Source organism: Syngnathus typhle, linkage group LG1 (genome assembly GCF_033458585.1).
Source record: "Syngnathus typhle isolate RoL2023-S1 ecotype Sweden linkage group LG1, RoL_Styp_1.0, whole genome shotgun sequence".
Classification (NCBI taxonomy): Eukaryota; Metazoa; Chordata; class Actinopteri; order Syngnathiformes; family Syngnathidae; genus Syngnathus; species Syngnathus typhle.
The window spans coordinates 10,123,697-10,146,092 of NC_083738.1; the positions used below are offsets into that span (position 1 = coordinate 10,123,697).

At 40.2% G+C, this 22,396-nt stretch overlaps 3 protein-coding genes across 8 annotated transcripts in view; 2 read left to right on the top strand and 1 right to left on the bottom strand.

The window, feature by feature from the left end:
• Positions 1-371: 371 nt before the first annotated feature.
• On the bottom strand, positions 372-9,586 carry LOC133146581 (nuclear cap-binding protein subunit 1). Of its 4 annotated transcripts, none has more exons than XM_061270738.1 (23): positions 9,394-9,586; positions 8,170-8,258; positions 7,920-8,020; positions 7,669-7,825; positions 7,497-7,604; positions 7,302-7,423; positions 6,358-6,427; positions 6,069-6,284; positions 5,443-5,540; positions 5,178-5,241; positions 4,990-5,100; positions 4,539-4,603; positions 4,410-4,472; positions 4,249-4,323; positions 3,728-3,831; positions 3,531-3,653; positions 3,328-3,430; positions 2,798-2,891; positions 2,595-2,698; positions 2,403-2,520; positions 1,292-1,435; positions 781-894; positions 372-709 (listed from the first exon to the last, which is right to left on the bottom strand). In XM_061270738.1, exons 1-23 carry the CDS (start codon positions 9,425-9,427, stop codon positions 596-598), a joined length of 2,391 nt encoding a protein of 796 aa, XP_061126722.1. In that variant the 5' UTR covers positions 9,428-9,586; the 3' UTR covers positions 372-595. The 4 variants fall into 4 exon arrangements, with proteins under 4 accessions (XP_061126722.1, XP_061126549.1, XP_061126638.1 ...); XM_061270565.1 differs by having other exon boundaries at positions 2,397-2,520; XM_061270654.1 differs by having other exon boundaries at positions 3,528-3,653.
• A 498-nt stretch (positions 9,587-10,084) lies between these two features.
• On the top strand, positions 10,085-15,367 carry LOC133146857 (thiosulfate sulfurtransferase/rhodanese-like domain-containing protein 2). Of its 2 annotated transcripts, none has more exons than XM_061271048.1 (9): positions 10,085-10,311; positions 10,926-11,215; positions 11,288-11,396; positions 11,667-11,786; positions 12,573-12,678; positions 13,138-13,253; positions 13,324-13,482; positions 14,291-14,429; positions 14,518-15,367. In XM_061271048.1, exons 1-9 carry the CDS (start codon positions 10,183-10,185, stop codon positions 14,739-14,741), a joined length of 1,392 nt encoding a protein of 463 aa, XP_061127032.1. In that variant the 5' UTR covers positions 10,085-10,182; the 3' UTR covers positions 14,742-15,367. The 2 variants fall into 2 exon arrangements, with proteins under 2 accessions (XP_061127032.1, XP_061126951.1); XM_061270967.1 differs by lacking the exon at positions 10,085-10,311 and adding an exon at positions 10,318-10,848.
• A 771-nt stretch (positions 15,368-16,138) lies between these two features.
• The window catches only part of fgfrl1a (fibroblast growth factor receptor like 1a), a 32,865-nt gene continuing 26,607 nt past the window's right edge, over positions 16,139-22,396 (top strand). For both annotated transcript variants that reach the window (XR_009714949.1, XM_061283508.1), the window contains exons 1-2: positions 16,139-16,439; positions 18,237-18,325. Coding sequence is in view for 1 of the 2 variants with exons in the window: in XM_061283508.1 (XP_061139492.1) it covers positions 16,414-16,439; positions 18,237-18,325 (115 nt within the window). In the remaining variant the exon portion in view is untranslated. The remainder of the gene's footprint in view (positions 16,440-18,236; positions 18,326-22,396) is intronic.

A 22,396-nucleotide genomic window follows, 5' to 3' on the forward strand; every position in this document is an offset into this window, starting at 1 on the left:
GTGGGACAAGATGACAAAATTGAATGACGTATAGATATACACCTCATTTTTTTGTACATCTTAAAATTCTTTCATTTTATTTTTACATGACATCCTCATTTTGCAGCATTTAGGTTGAGGATTTTGAATTAAGTCGAGCATAATTTGTATGTAGTGTATTAAAAAAGAATAGTCAAAAATACAATCCCAAAATAATTATAAAATAAGTAATACAAACAATACTCCACTATAAGCATGCTGCAATTTTGATTGATAGCTTTCTATAAACCCAACAAACGAACAGTGCTTACTCTAATAATGTACAGAGCTAGCTGTATTTCACATGTTTACTTCACGCAATTCATCTAAAAAAAAAAAAGACTAAGACGTGGTTTAAAGTACTTTGGAGTTTTAATTCTTTTTCAATTCCACATAAAACAAATATTAAAAAAAAAAAAAAAAGTTGAAAGGATCACTCTGGACTTGAAGTTCAACAAGGGGACCGATATTTTAAACAAACAAAAAAAAACTAAAAAAGAACAGTATCGTAAACATCTCTTTTTAAATGGCTGAGGGGTTTCTTGATGCAAGAGCTGGAAAGTTGCGCAGAACGTTTTCAGAGCTGAAGGGCGCAAAACTGCTGATAGACGGCAAGGATGTGATGGTCCAGCTCGGCCGTGAAAAGCAGGTTTTCCAACGTGCCCATGTACTGCTGGATGATCACGTGGTGCTGAAGAGGAATGACAAGATTCATGTGAGTACTTCATTGTGTGCGCCAGTGTGTGTGTGTGTGTATGTTACCATGAGAAAGATCTGCTGCAGCCTCTCCACGCAGTTCTTGTACCATGGCGTGCTGACATTTACGCTGCCTGTCTCGCAGCGCACCAGATGTTCTGTCAAGAGCATGATGAAGCGCTGCCGGGCCACATGGAAAATGGCTGTTAATTTACAATTGTTTTTCCCAAAGATGACTAGAAACGGGTAAACAAAAGTGGCAATGACAGTAAGTTGCAAATCTAGGAATAAAGTTGTTGAGGAGAAAGTAACGCGAGACTTTCAAAATAGTAATCATTAACGTTACCACAGAAAAATTAAAAGAAATGACTATATGAGAAGAATCTGAAGTGAGCAAGAAGAAATTAAGAAATTTAAATCAGAAACTTAGGTTGGGGGGGGGGGGGGGGGGTTAACTGTTCATTTGTGAGAGTTCATGGTCAGACTTTTGAGATGGCACAGCAAAAGAGATTAATATTTGATGAGCAGGGGAAACTCTTGGAATTCAATTACTGTCCGAAAAGTGACAGATTTTGACCTGGAAGATGACGAGGAAGAGGTTCTTCTGCTCGCTCTGGGCCGACTCCACCTTCTCCTGCAGCTTCTCGATCTGTTCCTCCAGCTGAACCTCCTCGTCCTCGCTGTTCTTCTCCATGTCTTCTTCGTCCCCGCTGTCCCTCGGCTGCTCGACGTAAGCAGACAGGTAGACAGACTTATGTTGAAATCCACCCACAAATCTTTTGTGAGTAGTAACGGAGATGCAACAAGTTGGGAAACGAGTGTGAAGTTTGACACGTCTACCAATATCCCACTGCTGAGACAAAATAACCTTGGTGTCAGAGGCCTGTTGATATCTGAGCACCTGCAAATAAACTCAACATTAAGAACCGAGATGTCTGCAAATCTAAAGACTTGTGAAGAGACTACTGATACAAAACACACAATGTGTTATATGAGACGTATTCCATATGAAATCTCTTGTATTATGTCTATAATAGAGGCTGGTGCCTATGCTGTTGATGTGCAAGTGTTGATACCAAAACTCAGCAACACTGTTGTTTAATGTTGATACTAAAACTCAAAAACAATGTTGGGGAATGCTGAATGTTGATTAGGAAACACATAAATATGAGATGGAGTTTCAATCTTGAGGGCACACCGGGGATAGAGCGCTAAGCTGCAGCAACAGGTACTTCATTAACTCGATCTTATACAATGGATCTCCTAAACTGGGCCTTCAGAGCAATCGATCAGACCATCTTCACTCAACGTCCAGGAACTGGGGAGCCACAATGCCCCTCGCGGGACCTCTCTCACAGGGTACACAATGGATGCCTGGAGCAAGTGACGCGTCATGTGCCTTGACGTGTTGTACCTCTCCATCGCCATCGGCTGGCTCTCTCCAACCCTCATGGGGCTGTACATCTACCATAAGCTGAAGGAAATGACCTTGGAAAACAACCAGAGGGGTGGAAGCAGAGAGCCCAGAGAGATGAAGACAATGCTCCATCATGGTCAAGCTAAGGAGGCCAGCATGGGAGACGAATAGCAGCGATCGGTCGGTCGGTGCAAGTGCCGCCTGGTACTGGGGACAGTGCCCGTGGTGCCTGCAAGATTGTGACTCCAAATTAAAATTGACTAACTTGTACCCTCTTGTTTTGTTGCTTCTCTAGTTTGTCCTTGGCCTCTTCCAGCTCTGTCTGGATCTTCTGGACGTGTTTGTTCATTTTCCGGATGGTCGAGTGCAAAATCTCCCATATGTAAAGTCTGGGTCAGATGAAAAAGAGAATGTAGACCATCTCGTTTGTGGACGTGGATGAAAAAGTAGACTCAGTACATACCTGGTGAACTCGTGAGCCATGTCCTGAGAGAAAAGCCAGTTGGCCACAGCAGCGCAGTCCACAATCTGCGTGCGGATCATTTTATCCACCAGCACTGCGATCATCTAAAAGGATTCAAATGTTCCAAAACGTGAGCCGACAACCAGCAGACTGACATTTCCTGCTCATTGAAGGGTAGGGGCTGGGGCAGGTTTGCGTCCTACCTGTGGGTGGTTCTTCCACGCCTGGTAGACCACCTTGAGAATGTGCAGTTTGCCTTCGTCACTATCTGTGAGATTCTTCAAGATCTCGTGAAACCTGCAGGCAAGACCAGCATATATCTATTATTAGTGGGTTCACTTTGGAAAATAGCTAAAACGACAGTAAACCCCCACTATTGGGGGTTAGGTGGTGTCTGTAGATTGTACACTGATCTCGTTGAGTGGATCAAAACCGTTCCATGTTTTACATCATATGCAAAGTTGGTGATCGACTATTGTCAAATCTGAGCAATGTTTCAATGAGGTCATTGATCATTTTTACGAAATAAGACAATGGAGAAAACAACCGGGTTCATCCACGCGTATTCCTTTAACAATTTGCTTACACACACTGCATAATGACAGCTGTTACATATTCTGACTTTGTCAAGTGAGGTAACCAAATTCCAAAAAGCTCTCATGTAACATGAACACCCAGACTTTGAGCATTATTGATTAAGTGGCACGTTTTCAAGGCTCTGGGGTGAACTTACTTGCCAAGGGCGCTGAACGAATGGCTGAATGATTTGGCGGCCAGGTGAAGAAGGGTCTGCAAGAAGACGTCCACCTTCAGCGGATTAAAACTCTCGCCTTCGTCTGCCAGGAGACAAAGAAGCGTAAATGTCCAATATTTACGTTCATGGGCCTAAATCATGACAGTGTAAAAGATGTTAAATAACTTAAAAAAACTAACAACCGTCGTCGTCATCCTGGTTGGGGTTGGGCACGTCTTTGAGGATAGTGAGAATCTCCTCATTGGATGCTCGGTTCTTGATGGCGTTGCAGACGATGATTGAGATGGGGTAACCCGGCAACAGTGCTGAGACATAAAAATGTGGATATAACCTTTTTCAGATCTTTTGGCCGTTTCTAAACAACGACAAAAAGGCTTACAAGCATTTTCGGTCTCATATTTGTAAACGAAGATAGGGTCGGCTGGAATGAGAGCGGCGAAGGTGGGCGGGACAATTTCCACAATTCTCTGGTGGTAGGACAACCTGCGTAACGCACATTCATCCATTCACAGAAAAAAAAGACATGTTATATATTTACATCATAAAGTAGACACCTCAAAAGCACCATATTTACATATTTAATATACTTGAGAATTACAAAAATGTATCTTATCTAAACTATACTTACATTAAAATATACATATAATATACACAAATTACAACTGTCACAAAAGCTATGAAATGTTCTCCTTTTCCTTTACAGCAAGGATATCCAAACTATGGCCCACAGGCCCATTTTGGGGGTGACGTCATAGTGCCTCCCCAGTCATGAACCTCACCGCACCTCACTGGTATCTAGTATATGCATCTATTGCACCCCAATGACACCATATTTAATGGCCTCTTATGTAACACATTTGTATTACATTTGTATTTAATCACGGGGAAATAATTCCATACCTCATAGACTTCTCCAGAACCTCTTTGACAAATTTGGGTTTGGGTTTCTCCAGATCCAATGTCAAACAGTCAGCCCTTCACAAAATCGACACAACAAAGGGTCAATCGAGCCTGCTGACGATAAATATTCAGATTTTATATTTAGAAGCTTCGCTGCTCACCAGTCATCCCAGCTCCATCGAAACTGGAAGTTGCTCAAATGGTGGGAGAACCAGTTGATTAGTCTGAAACCAAGATAAGGGCCAGGGTAAGTGTGGCCCTTCATCGCAGCGGAGGAAAAGACGCATTACCTGTCGATACAGGTGGTGTTCATAGTGTCCAGTCGCATATAGAGCATCTCTGTGGCTTGAGCCAACTGAGGTGCTGAGTTAAAGAAACATTCAATGTCCATTCAGTATTTCGAGGCCCAGCATCTATCATACCAATATTTCAGGCTCATTTCACGGAAATTCCTTGGGGTTGTTGGTTCAAGAACAAATCTTGAAAATGGATATCAAGTGGCACTTTCAACCAAAGGTAGACTTGGTGGGCCAGCCAATCATGACTGAGAACATATGTGGCAGAATTTGACTTTGAAAGTAGAAACAAAAGATTGGCCATTTCCTGTCAAATGCACCAGTCGGCCTCAAATTGGGTAAACAAACAAAAAAAAAAATAGACAGGATTCTTGCCCATATGAGAGTAATTCAGAATTGATTATTAAAAACAATGTCATTTCTTTTCTAATACAGGTTAGGATACAACTTGTGGTAGTGAGCCTGGCTGCAGTTTACACAGTTCAATCAGCAGCGACGTGTACATTACATCAATGTGAGGCGGAGAGGGCAGCTGAAAAAGTTCTCCAAAAATCACCTGAAGGTGGAAGGAGAATATTGTCAAAATATGGGTTACATATGATTTTGTTAATTATAGCAAAGAAATAAGCACACCTCCACAATGTGATAGTTGAGCGGGATCTTATTTTTGCCGGGGTAGCTGAGCAACTGAGCGGCGCTGTAATGTAAACAACAAGTAAAGTTTTTTTGTGTATACAAGGATGCCTTGCCTGATGAGAAACATTTTTATGACCATAGTTCCAAAAACTTCAAAACATAGTATTTTCCTATTAAAATAACAGAAAATTCAATTAATCTGTTCCAACCAAATGAAAAGCTCCAATGAAAAATTATAGATGAACTATGGATAGAGCTTTACCAAGTTCTGCGTTCTTTCCAGTGAGTCTTCATGATGCAGTGCAAGTTCTCTTCGATGACATACCGCTCCACAGAATGACTGCCGGGCATGACCGGACCCTGATAGCAACATACAGTGGTCACAAGATAACAATACATGAATAATAAACACATAATAAAGAGAGCATTTGACAACTAAGACAGTAGGGCACAGTTATAAAAAAATAAAAAATAATAATAAAGTAAAAATTAATAATGGACCTATTTCATTTTTAATGCACCACTAAGAGAGGTTCCCAACAGACTGTGAAAAGGTCTTAAGTGGCTATGGACTGATGTGACCTCGAATAGTGTGGATGGTGTGAAATGGTGTCAGCAATGCTGTGGGGCAAAAAAATAATAATTTGCGCCGAGCACTTTTTTTGTGATTGATGTGGTCATGTTCATCAACTTAACAAAACAGGCCAACTAAAATACATGTCATATTTATTGCTTAAAAAAAGTATTGTCCCGAGTCTTAACAAAAAGACGCTACTCAAAATTACTCCTCAAATGAAGTCATTGATTAGCTAAATTGAATTAATTGCAAGAGCCTTGACCTGTGATTATTATCTCAGGGTGCAGCAGTCATGTGCCAAAATGGTTTACCTCGGGTGCGTCCGTGTAGTCGAACATGCGGAAGATGATGCGGGGCATGGGGTACTGTGCGTTGGGCATGTGTCCTGGCGGCGTGAAGGGCGGCAGGTTATGCTGCAGAGCCTCGCACAGCACGCTGTCAAAGGCGATGTATGGACGCAGGATATGACGCTCCTGCCAGCGGTCCTTCTTCAGCTTCTGGATCTGTGCCCAAAGGCAGTCCAGGTACTGCCAGGACACATATTCTGGGTTAGGGTTGAGATTTGTTTTTATTTAATTGTCTTAGTTGTCAATTTCTCACCTCTTCTTGAGGGTGGGGCTTCTCAGCAGTCCACACCTGAAGCATTGGGAGATGAGTCTTAACTCGCCTCCTGAAAAGAACAGGAAGAAGATGAACCCTCAGTCGTCAATGTCTCATGAACGTAACAAGCAGGGACCATTTATGGTGAAAATAGAAGGTTAGTAAAGCATCCTAGGAACAATGATGAAAAATAAATTAATCCTACGACATTAGTCAGCCACAATTATTTAAGGATTTAAACAAAAAAAGTAACCTCACCAGAACAGATTTTAGACAAAGTTAACATTGACGAAATCGGAATGAAATCAGACAAACAATGTCATATTTCCCAAAAAGAAAACTATTAGTTTCCACAAAAAAAGTTATAATCTTGGAACAATTGTGCATTTAGGAGTAAAAATTGATAAGTAAATAATAATTGTAAATAGTAATTGCAAATAGTAAATAATTGTGAAAATAAGTGATCTTGTGAATATACATCTACCTTCTACCCGAGTTTCAAAAAGTAATATTGCATAGAACTATATATTTTCAGCTAGCACAGTTAGGACTTTTTGTAGTTTTGTAAGAGATGCACTCTTATCATAACTAAGTTGTGTTAAGGTGTTTTCATTTGAATTTTTAAAACTATCTTAATCTTGCAAGACTAGAGGTGATGTTTAAAAGAATTCTGAGTCAGTCAATTAAACAAATATGAATTCAAATATTCTTATGAGCTTGGAGTCCCATTTCAAAGTAAAAGCAAGTAATTTTGTGGTTAAGTCATATTTTGTTAGAAACCGTAGAAAATAAAGTCACACTTGGATTAACATTCTATTTGTTCCATTATTCATAGCCTAAAGAAAATAGATTTAATTCTGGAAAATGGTTCATAAGTTTCTAAGAAAAAAAAACCCCGTCAAGCTGTTAAGGGTGACGTGAGTTTTGTTCAAGTCAAGTCCTACTTGAGGTAGCCTTCAATCTGGCTGAGGAGTCGGTCCATCTCCACATCCTTCTTCTCATAAAGTTCCTTGCCCACCCATGGCAGGCAGGACAGCACCACGTACACAAACCAATCCGATCGAACCTTTGCATCCAAAGACACAAGAACCACTTTATGACACCTTATCAAGTGTGTGTGATAACTCAAATGAAAATACCTGTGGCACATCTTCCTCCTGCATAACACTGACAAAGTTCTCAAACATGGCCACCATGGATGGAGCGGCAATCACGTGGCAGTTGACCAAGTCGGACAGGAAGCGCACCTAAACGAGACATGTTAATAGCACAAAAAGACTGCAGCTGTGGTGGTGTGTTGCACTAGTTTACCAAGTAAACGGCCTCGTTGTAGAGGTTGTTCTTCAGAGTCTCTTTCAGCTGCCGGATCATGGCCTCCACAAACTCGCCGCCAAAGTTGTAGTTCCTGGCGTTGAGGAGGCCCACTAGCGTCGTGTACACAGTCAGCTTCTCGGGGAGGAGGCGAGCCCTGCCGATGCGACACAGTTAATTACAGCCACTACACTAAGTGTGTGTGTGTGCGTGCGTTTGCGACTGCGTGTGAGATGAGTCGTTTGACTTACACTGAACATAAAATGCGAAGGATTTTGTTTTTGTAGTTAGGAAGGTCAGCCTCCAGCACGCCGGCGAGCCCTTCCAGGTTGCTCTCTAAGGACGACTTGCTCTGTCCAAACAAACATTAAAACACAATTGTTGCTTGTTATTTGGAATCTTATCGAATGCTAAAAGTCTCAGTAAATATGTTAAGTTTGCATAACCGCTTTGCAAATATCCCCTTGACGTGCAACATGGCTTTCAGTACAATAGAGTTACCTTTTCTCCCACATTGCATATCAAAGACTCCAGGCTGTCTTCAATATCGGTGGCCTCGGAGGTTCTCCTCCTCTTGTGATCCTGGCCTTCTGTTGATTCCACATTGGAGAAGCCAAAATGATCATAGCTGTTAGTGTTAACAGTGTGGCAGTCACCAAGTTCAATTGTGTCTCAGTGTGAGAAATACTGCCGTATTTTTGACGTGCTTAGTTGTAAGCGATTGACCTTTAAGCAGGGCTGCACAATACATCGAAAAAATATCAATATTGAAATAGTTTTTGGATATATTGTGCAGCCCTACTTAAACCTGTGCAATGTGCCTATCTCAAAAACATGCATCTTTTTAATGGGATTGTATGCTTTTATCTGGACTGGACTAGGCTAGTTAGACGCAAACCTATATGTGGATTGCCATCCAATAGTTGAACATCATCAAGGTTACTTCCAATTATCTAAGAATGCATTTAGATTGGTTATTTTCCAGCATAAAAAAAATAAATCCCTGGATAGTAAAAATGCAATTTCCCCCCAAATTTACGTTAACTATTGTAATAAGGTCGATATTGCAATATTCAACAGCCATATCACATATCGCATGTTTTTTCGCACAACCTTATTTTTAAGAGTAATGTTGTAAAATTAGTTTAGATTATTTGAGACATAAGATCATACTTTCGGATATATTTAGGTTTTGAATATGAGGCAATTCTAAACATTTATTTTGGGGGCGTGGCGGCTACTACTGGCGAGTTCTGTCCCTCGCAGTGTTGACTGGAATTTCATACAAAACAAACACGCTCATTTCATTTTCGTATTTGAATATAGACAATTTCTACTTGAAGCTATGACCAAAAAGTATTTTACTGCACGATTGTTTCTTTCTAGTGTGTGTGTGTTTCAGTCTGTGTGTGTGCGCGTGTGTTTTAAAATGACAAAAGGGTAAATAAACATGTCTGCCTCTGGTACTCGATGCTACCGCAAAAGCTAAAAACATTCCCCATGAACGAAACATATATGACAGTATTGTAACTATGCAAATACATTAGTGGTCAAAAATAAGAACGAACGATTACGTTTTAAGAATATTTCATTTCCTCTCCAATACAGTTTACAAAAGAAATGTGCAGCGAGAAGCAGAGTTAACCAATCCAATTGGTTACTTGCGACTGGCCGCAATACATTTGCCCCAACGTGCAAAAACGACTACGTAAAAGTCCAACTTACCGTCATAGGAGTCGCTATGTCGTCTCCTGGACATGTTTTAATCCGTTTTGCCTTGAGGAGTGAGCGAAAAAGATACAAACTAATGTGGCCTAAAACGGAAAATAGCGCCTTTTCATGTATAAATTCAACTCGCAGGTAACGTGCGACAAACGACCTAGCTTAGCCGCCGGCCCATTCAAGCAAGACACACTTCCGGTAACGAGAGTCAAGTTTTTTTGGTTGTGAAAATAGCTATTAAATGGATAATAATTGACTTTAGTTCTTTATATAGTAAGGTAGGACTAATACTATTGTAAATAGATGATACCTCAATAAAAATAAAAATCCGTAAGAAAAAGGGGCCCATTTAAGTGGAGCACATATAAAATCAATTGGTGCAACCGCCTTTTCCTTCCTCTTTGTTGCACGGACTTACTATTTCAAATGACTTGTTGGCGCTGAGCTTTGACGGCGAAGGTTACGAGTCTACGACAAATGTTACATTTTCTGTTGCTATTTTGATATTATTTTTAGAGTAAAATCCTAACTATATCCAACTTGTTCCCATTTTTTATTTCGTTGGGCCTAACGCTTAAAATGTTATGTATGCTATTGTCGAACATGTTTCAACGTGAATAATATAATTCCTTGATCAAAAAAGGTATGTGTTAAAATTAAATAAAAATTAAATTAACAAGTTGTTCATCGGGCCCATTCAAGTGAGACGCACAACTAAAGTGCAACCAACTATTCCGTCCGTCCTGTCAAGTCGGAGATTGTCTAGCGACAAGAGCTACTAAGAAAATAAACATGACTTTAGTCTGTTCTGAGTTTCTAGCCTGGGATCTAGAAAATGCGTGTGCGCCTACTAACGTAATGAAAGAGGAGAAACAGCTCTGTGCGTCGCTAAGAAAATTCTACAATCTAAACAAAAGGAAGGTGAGTAGGGAAACGTGTTAAATCTCTACGTTTTATGCAAGTCCCAAGTTACTGGGGCAGAAATCAAGCAAATTAAGTCAACTCTTCACATTTTCGTAAATTGAACTGCAAACAGTGTATTATGGAAGCTGCTAAAGAGACTTGATGAAGATACAAAAGACAAAGAAATATAGTGAGAACTATTAGCGATTTGTCAAAAGTTTTAAACTATAAGTATACTGTAAACTACCCTTTAATATCGTTTCAAACTCATATACAGCATTACCTTAAAAGTACGGATTTGATTTGGAAAATAATGCCCTGTGGTTGGCATGTAAATGTCATGCAGCAAAGTCTCTCTGTAACTTTCTCTAACAACTCGGCTGAACTTAGCTCCTCAATCGACATACTATGTTAGCCTCAGAGTTAAGCTGTGTCACTGAAATATCACTGAAATTGTGTCCTATACGTATAATACGATACTTACTTGACACACTACTAGCCAGAGTGTTGCGCCATCTTGTGGAGGATGAATTCCCCAGAAATATTCATGAAGAGGTAAGCGCGTGCGTATAGGTGGAGATTTATTGTGCAGTGTGGTCACCAAAGAGCCATTTTGTCTCTGTCTTTTTCAGTCCTTTGGTGCCTTTGTAGCATCCAAGCAGGAAACAAGTCCAGATCCGAGGGGGAGTCCATCCTGGAGCTGCTGTGGTCGCACCTTTGCTGAGCATGCTGCCATTCACCAGCATGTCGCCAGAATGCATGCTGGTGAAATCCAACGGATGGCAATGGCCCAGTATGAGCACACGCTTAACCAAAAGCAAGAGGAAAAAGACGATGCCAAACTGCGTGATGAAAGTTTGTCCGTGGACGTCACTGCGTGGATGCCAGATGTTAGTCACATCCCAAAGGAGCAGTTTGAGAAGTAGCCACATTTTCAGCTGTTTTATATGCAACTTTTGTCTCAGTTTAACCCCATTCTTTTTCTTCTGCCCAGAGGTCCTGGCAAAGTTCTCCTTTACTATCGTTACTGCCGCGTCGAGAAGCCACACGTTGTCTGCGCTTGGCAGAGAGCTTTATGCCAGCGCCTCCATTTAACTGGCAAGGTACAGAGCCATCAAAGTTAAATGCAATGGTGGTAAACCTAAGTGCATTTTCAGGTATCAGAACTTTACTTGAGTTTTTGTTCTTCTGACGGAACAAACTTTTGTTTTCATTGGTGCCACGTTATCGAAATATTCTGTACAATGGTGACCTGAGATAGAAGTGACTCGACTTTTCTTGCTTGGACTTGCGAGCGCAAACTTCAGATACGAGAGTACTCTTTTCACCTCCGGCAAAATGTTCCTTAAAACCAAATATGTGTTGTCCTTCAGGTGAGGGTGGCCACAGAGGGCATCAACGGAACAGTAGGGGGCACCCGGATCGCCACTGAGCTCTACGTGGACGCATTGTGCTCACATCCTCTTTTCCACATGGAAAAAGAGGATTTTAAGGTAAGGTATTTGGCCAATACGACATCAATCATACACACATGGTCTGTCGTCTTGTGTTTGGGTCATGTATGTTTTTGGTCGACAATAGATGAAAGTGCATTTTCAACGGGCATACTGCTGCGATATCAACTTAGAAAAACTTCCATCCACAGTCCGATGCTCTGAGTTTACCAATGGTCGGAGTGAAGCAATGCAGACTTGGGGTGTATTTCCCAATGTACTCATGATTAGGGAGCAGGGACTTTGGGTGCGAGTCTTAGCTGTACTGTTTTGGCCTTTTTCTTTTTTTTCCCAAAAAAGAAATTCCTCCCCAAAATGTTTTCTTTTTCATGATGCATTATTTAATTTTTGCAACTTGTACTCAGGGTTGTCTTTTCATCCGAAAAGTTGATCAAATTTGATTCATTTATCTATTTATTTTGCGGACCCCAAAGCTAGTGCTCATGAACAATCAATCATACATATTGCAGCGGGGCATGTCCTGCCTAAAACTGAAATGGGATTCATAAATGTGTGACGCAACGGCGGAATATCCTACCTAGAACTCAAGTAGGTGTTATTTCTTTGCAGGGGATAGAAATACAGTTTATGAGTGCTGTTATATTGTCTGTCTACATTACTGCACCATTTGTGTTCACGTTAGGCTTTACACAATCAGAATTTTGCAAAAAATTGCAAAATTACTCTATAAGATGAAAATTGAACATGTACTTCTTTTCGGTGCGTGCACGTGTGCGCGTGCGTGTGTGTGCGTGCCCGTGTGTCTGTGTGTATGTGTGAGATCAGACAAGCGATGGCGGTCCTGAGTGTTTCACGGACCTGAAGGTGGGGGTCTTTAAGGAAATTGTCCCGATGGGATTAGACCCTGACGTCATCTCCTACCATTTGGCAGGTACGTTACAGTTGCTAGGTTGCCATGACAACCGGCGATTTAACTGTACTGATGAAATAAAGGTGATCTGCCTTACATCTTCGGTTATAAACACCAAAATCCAATGAAATTGGAATGTTGTGTAAAATGTTCTTAAAATTTCATTACAGTGAATTGCAAATTCTTTTCAACTTATATTTAATTATGACAGAAGATGTATAATGTTCAAAAGGATTAACTTTTTTTTGTGCAAATTTTCTATCTTTTTCAATTTGATGCCTGCAAACCTATTCCAAAAAAAATCGTTTGTGCAGTCAGTCGGTCATTCTTTATCAAGATAATGACATTGAGAACAGGTTCTCATTTGCACTCCTGACCTGACTAATGACCACAAATGATGATACAGGGACTAAGATGTATTTTTATTTTTATTTGGACTTAAATAAAGCGGTTACAGTTAACTCGTGTCTCACTGCACAGGAAATCATCTGGAGCCTGAGGAGTTTCACAAAGAGGTGGAGGCCTTCATGACTGAAGGGAATGTGCAGAGTGACACTATTCTACTGGACTGCCGCAACTTCTATGAAAGTAAAATTGTACGTAGTGACCTCTATTTATTGATCAGGCCACTTGCACCTTTTCCTGAACACACTCTTCTACCATTAGGGTCAGTTCTTGCACTGTCTGGCCCCTGACATCCGCAAGTTTAGCTACTTCCCGGACTACGTGGACCAGAACCTGGAACTCTTTAGAGACAAAAAGGTGCTCATGTACTGCACTGGAGGCATCCGCTGTGAGCGAGGCTCCGCTTACCTCCGCTCTAAAGTGAGATTAAACTTTTTTTGGTTTTCTTTTTTTATTATTTGTAATTATTGAATGTCATCAGTAGGTCTGTGCCAAGCACAGGTTTGACGGTTTACCGTGATTAAAAAAAAAAAGTCAAGGTTTCAATTTCTGCTTTTTTGAGGGGATTCCTAAACGAGATTATAATAATTTGGGAAATTTAGCTCTGTTTAATTATTTTGGCTTTGTTAGTTTTCATCAGGTAATTGTTTTTCAAAAACACTTGTTTTAGTTTTTTTCTTTTAGTTAGTTTTAGTTTTTCAAGTGTTAAGACTTTTTCGCTTTAACTTTACTAACACCATGATACAGCAATATTTTCGCTCAGTTAGTATCATACCGTCAAAATCATATATTGGCCGATGCGTAGTCATGAGTGAACTGACGACAAAGTAGTTGCGTGATGTTCTAACAGGAGCCAGCATCGGTGTGAATGTACACAACGATTGTAACCCACTTTATAAATGCAGATCTGATTCAGGTGTCTTTTACATTTCTGCAAAAAACAGGTTTAAATGTTTTCTAAATATTGTTGCTTTATTATGCGCGAAATTATTTTAATGATTAAGATTCATTTAATTCTTTTTTATTATTATTGACTAATATTCAAATTCATTCAAATATTCTTTTCCCCATCAAACGGGTTATTTGTTGCGCACGTGTAGTATTATAATGGTTTTACGAGTTTGTTCCAGAGGAGCAACAACAAAACTTTCTGGTATTTCACAGGTGCCCTGGCAAAGGTATGCCAGTGGTATTTTTTTTTTTATAAATATTTTTTTTCTTTTTGCAGAACGTGTGCAAAGAAGTTTATCAGCTGAAAGGTGGAATCCACAAATACCTTGAACGCTTCCCAGAAGGCTTTTACCGCGGGAAGCTCTTTGTTTTCGACGAACGCTACGCCATTTCTTCCAACAATGATGTCATCGCTGGTGAGTCGCCCGCCCCCCCAATGTCCCCCTCCAGGCCTCTATATTCTTCCGTCCCGCTTCACGACTCTTAACCTGAATCCGTCTTTAGGTTGCAGCTACTGTGGACGACCCTGGGATCGCTACCAGCTGTGCACCACGCCCTTCTGCTGCCAGCTGGTGCTTTCCTGTCCCATTTGCCGCTCGGAAGGGCACACTGCCTGCTGCCCCGGCTGCCTCAGCGGCGGCGCACGGCGCAAAGAGGAATGCGAGTGCACCGACGGACGTCCCAGGATCCCTCAAGATGTGAATAATGATGACAGCCCGCTTCATTAGGTACATTTGGTAGAAGAATACATTAGGCGATTGGTTTTTGTTGCTCTTGCACAGCAAATGAGGCAACCAAAATATTTGGAACAAGTCTTGGTGTGACAGTACATTTCAAACCACAATAACAAACGTATTGCTTCAAGGGTGAGTGCAAATAGTTTGTTACTGTATTTCAGTATTTTTTGGATATCTGTACTTGAGTTGTGTGAGGACATATTTCATTTAAATTTTTTGCTTTTACATCCTACATTAAAAAACAGATACGTATCTGAACTTGTATCTACCTCTATCAAAATAGTCTTACAATAGTTACAATACAAAATTGCCTCCCCTTTTATTGGGCATTTGTACCGAATGAAGTGGCTTGTCGTTTTTGAAGGTTCATTCTGTCTTCATTAAGTTTACTATTTTAAACAGTTCGTTTAGTCAGACAGGAAAGATTTTACCTACTTTACATGTTTTGCCTACTTCCTGTAGCCGTTCTCAGAAGCGTCACAAGATGGAAAAATACAAAACTGGCTTGTGAGCTTGAAAAGGGCTTTTAGTTGTACATGTATGTTCCCTTTATTATTTTATTTGCTATTTTATTATATATGTTATCCCTCTAATTTACCAATAAATGATTAACTTTGGGATGCAGGTTTTTCCCCTTTGTTTTCAAGCATAGTTCTTAGTCGACTAAGCATGAAATAAAATAAAAAGTAGTGATAATGATTTAATATTCAATGTTCGTCCTTTTATTTCAAACCCTATGGCATAGGGTCATATAATTTCTCTTGATACCATAGGGCCTATGGTATCAAGAGAAATAAAGCAAATCCCGAGGAATGAAATAAAAAGAGAATTACTCGTTTTAAATGTCATTGCGGATTGTTTTTTTATGTAAGGGGTAAATTGAAATTGGAGTTTTGCGTTTGTGTTAATACTTTCCGACCGACAGATGGCGGCATTTGTCCGTCAAGTCCGTTTACGAGGGTTGAAAACAGCCACCAATGTCAAAACATTTCATCATGAAAAAGTCCGGCCTCTATTTAAGCATATAGTTTAATAAAGTTTATTAAGTTTATAAAGAAAAAAAAAAAAGGTAACATTACACAACAGGCTCGTTTGTTGAGTAACATTAACATAACATTTATTCGAACAAGTACTTAATAAAAATTATATATAAATAAAAATGGTTTTAAAACAGTATTTTTTAGGTTATCCAGAAGGTCTAATACAATATCGTTGTTATTTGACAACCTTTGTAAAGAACATGTTCCAAAATTGTCCGAGACGCGCCTGCCCTCTGATTGGTCAAGGCCCTGATTGGCCTCGGCTGTGATTGGTGGAAAGTTCGGGGCGTGGGCGGGCACAATCCATCTCAAGCAGTCCCCTGATTTTCCTGCCTGCGGGCTCAAAGTTTCAGGACACTAAGTGGAGAGCACCCGGGGGCGCGTTTTTTTTTTTCTTCTTCTTGCTTTCTTTCCTTTTTTTAATGCAATATCCCCTCCACTCATCAGTGTGATTCATTAACATAGTATTCATTTTATTTCTTCTCTAAAACTCATTATTACGCCTGATGATCGACATATTTCCAAGCAAGAGGCACATCCTACTGCTGGATTAAGCCACTGACGTCATTTTCTATCGGTGTATATTTTTTTTGGAGGGGAGTATTAGTTAATTTAACCATTTAATGGCCGGTCGACATATTTTTGAAAAGTAAGTGACATTATACACTTAACAAACGTCTGCACGTGTCGCTTAATATCTTCCGTGCGTGTAAAATCCATGTTACACGTTATTTTCGAACAGGTGGCCTCACAAGTGATAAATAAAGGTGAAAAATACACATTATTTTAAAACAGGTGCGCCACTAATTCAATAATAGTTGAAAAGAATTGACATCAGTGCTCTGCTGTGACGTTTTTCAATGACAAAATAAGCAGAGCTGTCACATTAAAATGACAAAAGTGTGATTTTCCTAAGATTTCTCACATTCATGATCTATTGCATTACTAGTTGCTCTCTTTAGTAGGTAATATTAACAATAAATTGCATACGAGGCTCAAATAGACTTATGTGTAATTTATGACTGGTGTTTCATTGCTTCCACTAAATAAATGAGCGGTATTAAAACCACTGCATTAATCTACTCTTCATAAAGAACGATAAAAAACAAATCATGGGAAAAAGAGACACTCACTGGACAGGTGGACGTCATAAATCTCGCTGTAAATCATAAATGTTGTAGTCGCGAGATAGCGGAGTTTAATTTTGACAGGTTTATTTACCCACAGTCCCCTCAAACTTGTGTGATTTGTTCTAAAAGTTCTGGAAATGACAGATGTGTCCTCTGATCTTCCTCTAGCTTTATTTTCATCCTATTTTCCACCAAGGAGTGTTGAGAACGAACTGAAATGACAAACAGTGGAACTGTGAGGGGGACGCTGAAAAGTTGCAGGATGTGTTTATGAGAAAAAAGTTGTACGAGGAAAGTAATAATACAACTACAAAAAGTCATGGTATTATGGGGAAGTGTCATTTCTACCAGAAAATATGCCACATACCACGAGATCCCATACCATGAGCTGTATTGCATCCATTTAAACCACGTGTGACAAACTCTAGGCCTCGGGGCCAAATCCGGCACACAACATAATTTAATGTGGCCCATGAAGCCAAACACGTAATGTGTGTTGCCTTTACGTTTCTTGTCAATTGTCTTCACTTTTAACACTGAGATGAATTATTGCAATCATTTTTGTGAATTTTAAATTTTTATGAATTTAATGCTGTGAGAATACAGAAAATACGATAGTAGATACCAAGAAAAAGCGATTTCCCAAGAATAAAGTTGTAATACTAGGAAAACCATATTATGATCAAAAGTATTATGACAAAGTCATAATGGTACTGAGAGAAATTGTCGCAATACTTCAGTAAAAAGTAATTCTATGAGAAAAAAGCGGTACTATTATGATAAACACTCAAGTTACAAGAGTCATAGCATGAAGAAAAAAAGTCACAAATTTACCCCCAAAAAAGTAATGCAGTGAAAATAAAATCATCATTTTATGCAACTGAATACTGAAAACAGATTATTAAAGTTCTTATACTATGAAAAAAAAACTGTTGTAATAAGAGTAGCATAAAGTAAATTTAGATTATTAGAAAATTATTCATGACTTCCAAAATAAACAATAACACAAGAATGAGGACAGATAACTAAGGTTGCCACTCACCTAATGATGTGGCCAAACATGAGAAAAATTAGGTTAGGTTGATGACTCAAAGCGGCGCACCAAGCAAATGATCCTAGCACATAGTACAACCAACTCACTGCAACAGAAAAACTGAGACTCCTGGTGTTCTTACTGTAAAACGTTTTGAGGTGCACTTATACGTTACTTAATTATTATTATTTTTTTTAAAACCACTGATTTTTTTTGAAAAGGAGTAAAGAATTGAATGATTACAATGGACAAGTAATCTTGACAACAATGCGGATTTTTGTAGGCTGAAGACATCTAAAACCTCTGTGATGACATCAGTGTTGTTCCACCTGCTGCTGCTGGAGTCCATCTTGATGTGCTGTGGGGCCAGAGGTCAGTGACATCCAGGAAAGGTGGAATGTGTCCCACTACCTTTGCCACCTATTGCATCACTAAATGCTGTACTGTGTATGTGACTCTCTGTGTGTGGTCTTGTTAGCTGAGAGGTGGGTGGGCAGAGTCTGCGCAGAAAAGATGCTACAACAGTGGTTCTCGAGCTTTAGTTTGAAGCCATCCGCTCTACAAGTGAGCAAAAGTATTGAAACGGACATTATTAAATTAAGTCATAGTGAATAACATGTCATATTTGATGAGATAGTAGGTTACTTGCAATAACAGCATCAAGCCATCCACTCCTCTCTTTGAAAACAATAACATTTCAATAACATTTTATACTTAGCGACAGTACTTGTGTTTAATTGCCACGAGGATTAGAAAAGTTTCTCCCGTGTAAGGGATTACTAGACCCAAAAAGGTCAAACCCCCACGAGTAGAATAACAAACAAGGGTGCCCCGTGCAGATGAGCGGATGCTAAGTACCGGGCGGAAGCCACCGAGATTGCGTCGCTGATGATTTTTCTCGCCACAACAAAGCGCCATTGAGCCAGGCGGCGTGCTGCCACGGGACCAAAAGTAAATACAGGGGCCATAGATGAGTAGATCAGATTAGGCTGTTAGGGGGATGTTTGCAGGGCATTTCCTCCTCCTCGGTGGAAGGCGGGCAGGAAGTGACGTGGGAAGCCAGGAAAGACGCGGGCAGCGGGAGAAAAAAAACAAGAGACCAAATGACCAGGAAAGCCCCTTTCACACTGGCTGCGTCAGCTGGTCAGTTGTTCAATTTGTAAGGGAATTAGCCAGCTTCTGAAATACAACCCGTACACGATTTTTGTGGCAGAGCAGCGGTGGAATAACACAAACCCTTTTTCTGTGGAGTATTCACAAGTGTTTGTATTGTTCTTTATCAATGTCTTTCTGCTAAAATCATCTTTTTGTACCAAAATTCAAAATGAAAACACAGGAAAGTTGTAACCTTACACGCTAACTACTAGGTCACTATGTTTCTCTGGGGCAGGTTATAGAAGTTTTTTCTAAACACGTTAAGCAGAGACAGGAAATACAAAGCAGACAGTGTATACAGCAAATCCCCCTCCATTTTGGGGGTTGCCTTCCAGAATACTCCGCAATAAGTGAAAACCGCAAAATATAAATCCACCTTGGGCACGATATCATGATTCAACTTGCGTCATTTCATCTTCATTCATTGCCCTTTTAAAACCAGTATGGAAATGATTTTTTAAAATGCCAGCAAAGAGCGAAAATACAAAATTTATAACACTGACAAAAAAAATCTGTGAAATACAGGGACCTCAAACCCGAAAGCTGTGCTGAGAGGGTTGTATGGTATTGTGTCAAATGTCATTTAAAATAAATAAACTAGTCTCCTTTAAAATTAATAGGTGTTTTGCTTTGAATGTGAATAGTCCTCAGCGATAGCAAATGGTTTCAAGAAGTCAAAAGGATGTTGCAGACATTTGGATGGCAGCTGTTGAGGTCCAAAGGGCCAGCATTTGCTTTTTACATTAGCACGAAACCAATTATGCCTCCTTTTGAAATATGATGCCATTTTGCTGCTACACGTTAGTTTCACACACTTCTGAACATACAACAGGATCTCTGAAGGGGAATTTGACAGTTTATTTTGGAGATGGCTGATATGACAACTATGGGCATTAGCTTTGGCTGCTACATGCTGTGACACATTCTAAAAAAGAAGCTATTAAGACAATTCCGGCATTCCCACCAACCCCCAAGACCACCTTCATAAGCCCCCCTAAAGCCACACCAACCACAACAAGCAGTGTGTCTGTGGAACTCCAACGTTGACATCATATTTTTCTTATTACAACTAAATCTCGATTTCACGCGGACTTTGGTGTCCAGAATTTAGGAATTGCATCTTGTTTTTTTTTAGAAAGACACGTTTTTAGGCAGTCGAAGGGGTCCTTTGTTACATTAATTTAGGTCAGGTATGTTGTTGGACATGTCATTCAAAGAGAAGCAATGGGCAGATGACAATATTGGGCGGATTCAGAAAGTCATTTTGATGCAATGTGAATTGGATGGCAGAGAGAATAAAGCAGCCACTTATTCTACTAATGTGTCCAGCCACGCTCTTTGACTTGTGTGGATGAGGTGCTTCCGCGAACTTCCCCCTTTCCAAATCAAAAACAATCCTAGCTCTGTATCTGTAACACTGTAATAAATTAGTCATAAAGATCAATCAGCCAGACTTCTTATTGTCTAACGCCTTTAAATTGTTCAAGGAAATTCATTAAATCACTAGCACTAAAGTTTATGCACTAGTCAATTAGCTTCCTAAGGTCATTATATCGTCCATCGGATGAAAATGTATTTATGACGAAAAAAATTGGGTTCCATGAACAAACCGCGTTAGACAGAAAGTCAAGTAGCATCAAAGCGAGTAAAATCAAGATTTACATGTATTTTGATGATTGTGGTGTTTTGCATCCCACTTTAGGCAATGAGATGTTTTAAATTTGTTCAAAGCAGCTTGAAAAAGTGTTGAAGTCTTCAATTTGGCTTCCATAAATCCAAAATGTTAACCATCAGCAGGGCTGTAATCCAACCCGATTTATTCACTGACTGATTACGAGCCGTGTCCTATTACTTTTGTATGTTATAGGCTTCTTGTGTGGGTTTGTTTGTCGCTCGACAGTCATGCTGCAGTCCGGATGCACTCCCTTAAGACCAAACCTCAAGTCAAATATAAGATGTGGCCGACAGAATTAGAAGCTGTCTGTCATTGTTGTGGCATAGCATGGCTGACATGTGCGAACCTCCCTCGCCAAGCCAGCCCCCCCACCCCACAAAATCTCCCCTCCCTTCAAACCTCGCAACCTCGGTGCCAGCTGCTGATGTGGAATCCACACCATGGGGGGAATGTGAGAGTAGTGTGAGAGATGTGGGGGTGGGTGTATGCTGGTGGGCCCGCAGAGACCACAGCTCTAAATGCGCTGTAGTCAGACACCAAATTTTGTTTTTGTCGCCCCATCATGGAATTGATAGAATTCCTTTCTCATGTCGAGTTGGCTTGCTTTGGTTGATTGGTCAACCATTGTAATCGTTGCAAAAGTCCAAATTTCAATCGCGTGCAATAATTTAGTACAAGGAACCATATTTGGGAATGGGGGCCAAAATGGAGGCCGCATGCCTCACTAGACTGCAGTGGAATCCAGCCAAACTATAAAGGAAGTTATGGATAAAAGACAACAAAGTACAAAGAAAAAAGTGCATGTTAATCATATAGTCATGGAGTATGGTTTAGAGACATTTTGCGTGCAAGGAAACAAAGTATTTGTTAAGTTGCGCTAAAATGGATGCCACATGTCTTACTATAAGTACAGAAACTGTGATTCTTCCCAGCCAATCAGTAAAGAAAGGCAATGATGACATTGTAAAAGGTTGGTTGGTTGGTTGGTTGGTTGGTTGGTTGGTTGGTTGGTTGGTTATTTGGTTATTTGGTTGGGTAGTTAGTCAGGTGGTTGGTTTGTTACTTGGTTGGGTAGTTAGTCAGGTGGTTGGTTTGTTCCTTGGTTGACTGGATAGTTACTCGGTTGTTTGGTCGCTTGTTACTTGGCTGGTTGTCAGTTGGTTGGTTAATTCCTTAGATGAGCAGATGTGCAGAAGAAACCTATTAGCGGTGGACACGGTGCTTGACCTTAGTTAATGACTCCCCCATGACGCAGTGCTCGACTCATTATTACGCGCTTGTAATCCCTGTGTTGGTCTGGTGGCATTGTTGTCACTGCAGGACACAACAGCCCCATTCTTTGTCCAGTCTTCCGTGGACGTAATCTCCACGGCCACTTGTCGGCTTTTTGCACCGAGTTTTAGATAAGGCAAGAGGAGGCATGGAGAGACAGCAGGGTTGTTCAATCAGATTGTACGACACAAAAACGTTGTGTCATTTGGAAAGCCCATCCATCAATCCATTTTCTGAACCGCTTATTTACCCAAGAAGTACCACCCAAATAAAAGTCTTTTTAAATTTCCAGTGAAGTAGTTAAATAAATCATTCTCTTCAGTTGTAGAGTCACCATTTTT

Excerpts from the sequence above, each read along its gene's own strand:
- LOC133146581 (XM_061270489.1), bottom strand. The coding sequence starts at position 9,427 with ATGTCCAGGAGACGACATAGCGACTCCTATGACG. Across the intron at positions 8,021-8,169 it reads TATGCAATGTGGGAGAAAAG|AGCAAGTCGTCCTTAGAGAG; the intron begins GTAACTCTATTG and ends TTGTTTGGACAG. Across the intron at positions 710-780 it reads TGCAGCAGATCTTTCTCATG|CACCACGTGATCATCCAGCA; the intron begins GTAACATACACA and ends ATTCCTCTTCAG.
- LOC133146857 (XM_061270967.1), top strand. The coding sequence starts at position 10,702 with ATGTTAGCCTCAGAGTTAAGCTGTGTCACTGAAATATCACTGAAATTG. Across the intron at positions 13,254-13,323 it reads ACTTCTATGAAAGTAAAATT|GGTCAGTTCTTGCACTGTCT; the intron begins GTACGTAGTGAC and ends TTCTACCATTAG. Across the intron at positions 13,483-14,290 it reads CCGCTTACCTCCGCTCTAAA|AACGTGTGCAAAGAAGTTTA; the intron begins GTGAGATTAAAC and ends TTCTTTTTGCAG.